The sequence below is a fragment of the Dryobates pubescens genome, chromosome 35 (assembly GCF_014839835.1).
Source record: "Dryobates pubescens isolate bDryPub1 chromosome 35, bDryPub1.pri, whole genome shotgun sequence".
NCBI classification, from domain to species: domain Eukaryota; kingdom Metazoa; phylum Chordata; class Aves; order Piciformes; family Picidae; genus Dryobates; species Dryobates pubescens.
This window is the reverse complement of record NC_071646.1, coordinates 4,847,681-4,855,034: the sequence shown is the minus strand read 5'-3', so window position 1 is coordinate 4,855,034 and position 7,354 is coordinate 4,847,681. Positions and strand designations below refer to the sequence as shown.

The 7,354-nt window shown below is 52.8% G+C and overlaps 1 protein-coding gene across 2 annotated transcripts; it reads left to right on the top strand.

Annotated features, from left to right (window-relative positions):
* Positions 1 to 226: 226 nt before the first annotated feature.
* Positions 227 to 7,308, top strand: AMPD1 (adenosine monophosphate deaminase 1). 2 transcript variants are annotated; one of them, XM_009896081.2, is made up of 14 exons: positions 227 to 399; positions 878 to 1,043; positions 2,382 to 2,529; positions 2,733 to 2,982; positions 3,397 to 3,526; positions 3,819 to 4,013; positions 4,240 to 4,371; positions 4,467 to 4,630; positions 4,751 to 4,877; positions 5,331 to 5,494; positions 5,872 to 5,992; positions 6,454 to 6,627; positions 6,802 to 6,912; positions 7,031 to 7,308. In XM_009896081.2, the coding sequence occupies exons 1-14, from the start codon at positions 227 to 229 to the stop codon at positions 7,184 to 7,186; spliced, it is 2,211 nt and encodes a 736-aa protein (XP_009894383.2). In that variant the 3' UTR covers positions 7,187 to 7,308. The 2 variants fall into 2 exon arrangements, with proteins under 2 accessions (XP_009894383.2, XP_009894384.2); XM_009896082.2 differs by having other exon boundaries at positions 2,382 to 2,544; positions 2,763 to 2,982.
* The last annotated feature ends 46 nt before the right edge of the window (positions 7,309 to 7,354 follow it).

Sequence of the window (7,354 nt, the reverse complement as noted above, 5' to 3'; positions counted from 1 at the left end):
GAGTGTGTTCAGGTATGTCTCCAGTCCACTGAGTGTGGCCCAGGCTCTGGAGATTGTTGGAGATTTTGGAGGTTGCTCAGAGTCTTCCAGGCAGCACGGAGGTGTAGGTGTCATAAGGAAATGACATCTAAGCTTTCAGCTGACTGCAAGGGGCACCTGCCTGTTAAGAGTGTCTGGGAAGCAGATACCTGTGTGACCCTCTACTCTGCTCCTTCTCCTTGCAGAGATGGATGAGGCCATTCGCTCCTTCGCAGAGAAGGTCTTTGCCTCTGAGGTGAAAGATGAAGAGGAGAGGCGAGAGATCTCTCCTTTTGATGTGGAAGACATCTGCCCCATCTCACGTGAGGAAATGAGAGTGCACATGATACGTCAGGAGAGCTCTATCACACAAGAAAAGCGGTAAGCAATGACCTGGCCAGCTGGGGAAAGGAGAGGAGCATTGTCTGCACATCCCCAGCTACAGCTGGAGAAATGCAGGGGAACATCAATTAAGGTCTGGGAAAATAGCTCCCCACAACCATGTGATAAGTCCTTGGTAATCCCAGGGCATCTGTCAGGTATTTTGGGGTTTCCTCTCCAAGGAAACCTTTGACCTGTTCCCTCAGTATTAGCATGACACAGCCACAGAGCTGTTGGAGAGGGAGACATGGAGGCCTTTCTCTGGAAAGGTGTGACTTCCAAAGACCATGATTCAAAGTCTGTAGCTGCTTTGTGTGTTGTGGCCCCTGCTCCTGGTGGTGTCTGGTTAAGGTGCTCAGAGAGCACCAGTGAGATGATTCATGTTGTGCACAGCTGGAACATGGCTGTGCTCCTGACCCTGCACCTGCATGTGCCCAAGGAGTCAGGGTTCTCTGACTGAGGCTTTCCTCCCTGGCAGGAAGAAGCGCCTGCTCCGAAGCCAGACAATTGCTTTTGCAGTCCCTGGGTCTCAGAAGTCTCCAACCAAACTGTCCACTATTGCTGAGGTCGTCCCTACCTCCCCCCTGTATGAGACTGTGCCTGACTTCCAGCGGGTGCAGATCACAGGGGATTATGCCTCTGGGGTAGGTACTTGCATGGCTATGCCCTTCCCCATGCTGACTGCCAACTCATCTAGTCCCTGCCTATAGTAGCACCCAGCGAGTGTCACAGGAGTCTGTACCAGGTACAGTGGGGACAGTCTGTGTCTCCCAGATGAGTCTGTCTCATGGGCATTTGATTGTGCTCTGCTGCATTCCTGGAGGATCTGAGCTGAAGTCCTTTGCAGGAGTCTGTGGGGTGCTGCATGCTTCCCATAGGCTTCTCCAGAGGGCAGAGGGGAGGGCATGACAAGGTAGGCTATGTTTATCCTGTGGCAGCCTGCTCCTGCTTGCATACTACTGTATCTGTCTGAGATCTGTGCACAGCACAGATTCCCACAACAGCTGAGGTTGGTGGGGATCTCTGAAGGTCTTGTGGTCCAGCTCCCCTGCTAAAGCAGGGTCACCTAGAGCCAGTTGACCGGGACTATCACATTCTGTGCTAATTCCTCCTTCTCCTCCTCCTCCTCCACAGTCTCCTATTACATTTGTGCTCCTTCTGAGATACTGCTAGCAGCTCGCTCCATCTTGGGCTGAACCAGGTTACTCAGCTGTGTAGTAGAGGAGCAGTTAGGAGAAGCTGAAAGTCTTTCCATGCACAGGCACGTTTCTTCTGCCATAACTGTAACTAGCTGCAAGTGCTGCATGGTATTCTCCCATGCTGCTCCAGTATGACTTTGACTGCCCTTGACTCTTGACTGCCCAGAACACATGTCTGTGCAGTAAATCAAAAATTCTTGACACATTGGCTCAGTGTATATTGTTGGTCCTGCTTCAGTTTCAGCCTGGGCTCCAAAAATAGCTTTTAGTGTTTTGTCCAGGCCTGCCTTCCATTTCAATGCCAGCTACGGTTTGCAGCAAGGAATGCAAGCAGGAATGACAGCTGGAATTGATTCTGGTGTGAGGAACTTCCCTTTGCCATGTCTGGGACATCTATCATCCCTTCTTTACCCTGCTCAGGCAGAGTGGTGGGAGGGGATGATAAAGTATGTGTGGATAGATTTTGACTGGAGATTAGGAAGAAATTCTTTACAGTGAGGGTGGTGAGACACTGAACAGGTTGCCCCAGGGAAGCTGTGGATGCCCCTTCTTGGGAAGTGTTCAAAGCCAGGTTGGATGGGTCTTTGAGCAACCTGGACTAGTGGAAGGTGGAGGGGTGGAACAAGATGATCTTCAAGGTCCCTTCTAACCCAAACCATTCTATGGTTCTACAATCTTGCTGTGAACAGAACTGTTCTCTTCATGTCTTGGTGCATCAGGGTATCTCTTGGGAGGGGCTAGGTTCCAGTTGTGTGGTCGCATTCAGCAGCAGTCCTCTTGCAGGTGACAGTAGAAGATTTTGAAGTTGCCTGCAGAGGCCTGTACCGTGCCCTGTGCATCCGGGAGAAGTACCTGCAGCAGTCTTTGCAGCGGTTCCCCAGGACCACATCTCAGTACCTGCGCACTATCGAAGGCGAGGTCTGGAGGCCAAGTGATGCTGGCCCAGGTACATCTGAGCCCCTGCAGGGTTTTCCCCTCTGGCTTCAGCATGGGGTGGGCAGGGGTCAGCAAAAGGTGGTGGAAGTGCTCCACAAGGGAGTCAGTTGCCCAGACCACCTCTTCAGTGTCACAGTGTTGACGCTGTCCCTGCCCAGAAGAGAGTAACAGGATTCTGGGGGTTTGGCTGGCAGCCAGTGCCTCATTGGTGCTCTCCTTTTGGTCCAGTGTTCACTCCGCCAGTGAAGGATGGGCAGGATCCCTTTGAAAATGAGAGTCTCCCAGAGGATTTGGGATACCACATCCAGATGAAGGATGGGGTAGTTTACATCTATGAAGACAAGGCAGCAGTTGGCAGAAACGAGCCAAAGGACCTGTCCTATCCCATCCTCGAGAGCTTCATTGATGACATGAACTTCCTCTTGGCCCTGGTTGCGCAGGGACCTGTGTAAGTGCACAGCCCAGCACTGCTGGGTGCAGCTGAAGAGGTTCTGCCTCAGCAGGCAGAGGGAGGTCAGAACAGAGCCAGAGTTGCCTTCTCTTATGGGGAGGAGGGAGGAACCTGCTGATGACATACTTGTAGCCTGCTGGTTACCAAAGTGGTCTCGATCATCTTGATTGGGATCTTACGCAAAGTCAGCATTCAGGGACTGGAGACACGCCCTGCAGGTATGCTTACATCTGGTCAGGCCTCCCTTTGGAGCTCTGTAATAGAGTCAGGAGGAGCACCTTAGGGAACAAGGTTAGGCCAGCATGAGCTCCTCCACCTCAGGTGAAAGCTGCATTCCTGTGTTGGGCAGACCATGCCTCTGTGTGATGGGCTAAGGACTCCAGTCACAGTTCCTCCCTTTGCTTTCACTAGTAAGACCTACACTCATCGGCGCCTGAAGTTCCTCTCATCCAAGTTCCAAGTGCATGAAATGCTGAATGAGATGGAGGAGATGAAAGAGCTGAAGAACAACCCCCACCGGGACTTCTACAACTGCCGGAAGGTAAACGGCAAAGCTTACAGCCCTGGTGACTCCAAAGATGACCTTAGTACCTTCCCCTCCCTGAGAACTGGATATTAAAGTCTGTGGCATATATATTGCTCCTGCTAATGGGATGGTGCAGACTGGGCTGCTCTTGGCCTTGGCCTATTGTGTTCTTCTGATGGCTTTGGCCTTGCTTCCCACACAACTTGGGTTCATCCCAAGTCTGGGGTTTTGTTAGGTGACCTCCCTGTGATGCTGCTACCTGAACATCCCAACTTGAAGCTAGATAGCTGTCCCTCTGGTTTCTCAGGTGGACACACATATCCATGCTGCAGCCTGCATGAGCCAGAAGCATCTTCTGCGTTTTATCAAGAAATCATACTATGTGGATGCTGACCGTGTAGTTTATGATGCCAAGGGCACACAGCTCACTCTCAAACAGCTTTACGAGAAGCTCAGGCTGCACCCCTATGACCTGACAGTGGATTCCCTGGATGTCCATGCTGTAAGTGATAGAACATTTCCTGCAAGACCACTCCTGGGTTACTCTTGTGCACTCCTGCAGGCTTGGTTTTCCCCTCCCTGTGTAGCTATGCTGTGTTAGTTGTTTATGGCAGGTTGTGCAGCTCCTGCCTTTCCCTTGTTGGGCTGTTTGGATCAGTCCCTGCTCATAGGTATGCTTGGCCCCTGCATGCACCTGCAGTGTTTGCCCTCTATGCTTCGTGCTGCAGGGGCGGCAGACCTTCCACCGCTTTGACAAGTTCAATGCCAAGTACAACCCCGTGGGAGCCAGCGAGCTGCGAGACCTCTATCTGAAGACAGAGAACGCCATCAATGGCGAGTACTTTGCTACCATCATCAAGGTGAGCACACAGGGGAGCAGAGAGCAGTTAAGCTGTGGTGATGCTTTGCCCATGGGCTGGAGGGTCCCCATGCAATGGTCGGCTCTGGTTTGCAGGAGGTTGGCTCTGATCTGGAGGAGGCCAAGTACCAGTATGCGGAGCCTCGCCTCTCCATCTACGGGAGGTCAGCTGAGGAGTGGCCCAAGCTAGCCAACTGGTTCAGCAGACATCGAGTCTATTCCCCCAACATGAAGTGGATGATCCAAGTGCCCAGGATTTAGTATGTGCTTGTGGGTCTAAGAGAACACAGTGCCTTACACCTCACATTTTGTCCTAGAGATTTCAGGGACAGTGGGCCATGTTGTACCTCAGCTGGCAACTAATCCGTTTCTGTCCACAGTGATGTGTTCAGGTCTAAGAATTTTCTCCCACACTTTGGGAAGATGCTGGAAAATATCTTTGTTCCTGTGTTTGAGGCAACTGTCAATCCTCGAGCTCACAAAGAGCTCAGTGTCTTCCTACGCCACGTGAGTATCACCTGATGATGTCAGGGTGTGGTGAGCACTCAGATTCCTGTTTGTACACAAGAAAGGGGCTCCTGGCCCTGACATAGAAAATGTCATCAGTGGGTTTGTGGCTCTCCTGCCACATTCTGGGAAAAGGGGTGTGTGTCCAGGGGGTGTGTGTGCTGAGAAGGGTCAGACTCCCAGAGCTGGCTGCTGTGTGGCTGTAAGAAATGCTGCCCACTTGCCCCTGGAGAAGCAGTTTGTTGTGAGCTTTATTTCTAGCTCGACAGAGCTTGGGAGTTTTGAGAGGAGTAAGGTCTGCAGCCTTGCCTCTGACTCTGCTCTTGGGTGGTGCAGGGGTACAGGCTACAGCTGGGCTATGGCAAGCTGCAGTGGGGCAGGGTGAGCCAACCTACCTGGGCATGATCATGTAGGGAACTTTGAGACGCAGCTTTTTTGTTACTTGCCAAGCAGATCACTGGCTTCGACAGCGTGGATGATGAATCCAAGCATAGTGGACACATGTTCTGCACTAAAAGCCCAAAGCCAGAGCAGTGGAATTCTGAGAAGAACCCATCCTACACCTACTATTTATACTACATGTATGCCAACATCCTGGTGCTTAACAACCTGCGCAGGTGAGGGACAGGATCTGCTAAGGTTGGCAGAAGGGTGGCTGCCTCATGAGCTGTCTTAGCTCTTTGATTGTTGCTGTGGAAGAATTGGGGCCCTCCTTGCTCTGCCACCAATGTATTTTGGAGCTTCACATCCCAGAGCAATGCAAACGCTCCTCAGCAGGAAGTATGAGGGACTGGAGTGAAAGCTCTGGAATTGCAGACATTGCATCTATTGTGTGCACAGAGGAGAAAAGAGAACAAGTCGTGTGCTCCTAGGTCAAGCTGGATTCTTGGGGACCCACTGGTAGAGGCAGAGCTGGACCTGAAGTCAGGGAATCTTGCATTGTGTGGTACCTAACCATGCTGCTTGCCTGCTCTCATTCCTTCCGTGTGTTTAGGCAGCGTGGTATGAACACGTTCCTCTTCCGTCCACACTGTGGGGAAGCTGGGGCCCTCACACATCTGCTTACAGCCTTCATGACAGCAGATAATATCTCCCACGGTCTCAACCTCAAGAAGGTAAGTGAAGTAGTCTTGCCACAGAGCAGCCCGGGCATGGCAGAGGAAGACATGTTCACAGCTGGCCTCCCCTGTAGCTGACAGTTAATTGTACCTCTGCTTTAGACTGACACAGACAGCTTGGCTTCAGGCAGAGGATTCTCTGGGTTTCTCCAGGCATGTTTGAGGATGCTGCTGAGAAATATATTCATATTTCAGGGGTGTTCAGCCTCACAGAACTGTCACTGGCTACGTCTGTTATCACTGAAGCAAACTTGAGTTCTGAAATCCCAGAGATTTGAACTTGCTTGGTCTCTGGTGCTCCATGTGGGCCCTAGTGGATCGCTTGCCTATCTCTTCTCTTGTACACAAGCACTGTGCACCAGACTTCCTGGATGGGGTATGGGGCTGAAGTGACCCTGGAGAGGTAGAGGGATGCAGCAACTTCATCCCTAACCTGGCAACTCTGTTCATCTTTGCAGAGTCCAGTGTTGCAGTATCTGTACTTCCTTGCCCAAATTCCCATTGCTATGTCCCCACTCAGCAACAACAGCCTCTTCCTGGAGTATGCAAAGAGTCCATTGCCTGACTTCCACCAGAAGGGTCTCATGGTGTCCCTTTCTACAGATGACCCCATGCAGTTTCATTTCACAAAGGTACAGTGTGAGTTGATCACCTCCTGTCTGAAAGTGCCAGGGCTGGGACTGTGTGGGCCTCGTTTTTCAGGGAAGGCAGCAGCATGTGCAGAGGGTCTAGCATGCTGGACCCTTGCAGGGGCATGGGCTGTGCTGGCAGGAGCCCGTGGCCGCTAATACAGCCTGTGGCTACAGGAGCCCCTGATGGAGGAGTACGCCATTGCTGCTCAGGTCTTCAAGCTCAGCACCTGTGACATGTGTGAAATTGCCAGGAACAGTGTCCTGCAGTGTGGCCTGTCCCACGAGGTAGGAGCTCTTTTGCCCTGCCCGCCGTAGTGCCTCCTGCGTACAGCGGCCAGCGCAGCGGCTGGGACAGCTTCCCCCGGGTGCTTGAGGTCTGCGGCGCCGTCCTTGTTTCTGGCAGGAGAAAGTCAGGTTCCTGGGTGAGAACTACCAGGAAGAGGGGCCAGAAGGCAACGATATCCGGAAGACAAACGTGGCTCAAATCCGCATCGCCTACCGCTACGAGACGTGGTGCTACGAGCTCAACCTCATCGCCGAGGGCCTGAAAAACGACTAGGAGTTGGGGTGGACTCTGGGGTCTCGGGCCAGCGGCCCGGCGTGCCGGGGGCCGCGCTGGAAGCCGGGTTGGCGGCGGCGGGCGCACAGTAAAAGGCAGTGTACGAGCAGCCAGGAGCCTGCGGCGGGACGGGGCGGGGTTGCGCCTGAGGGGCGGCCGCGAGAGCCA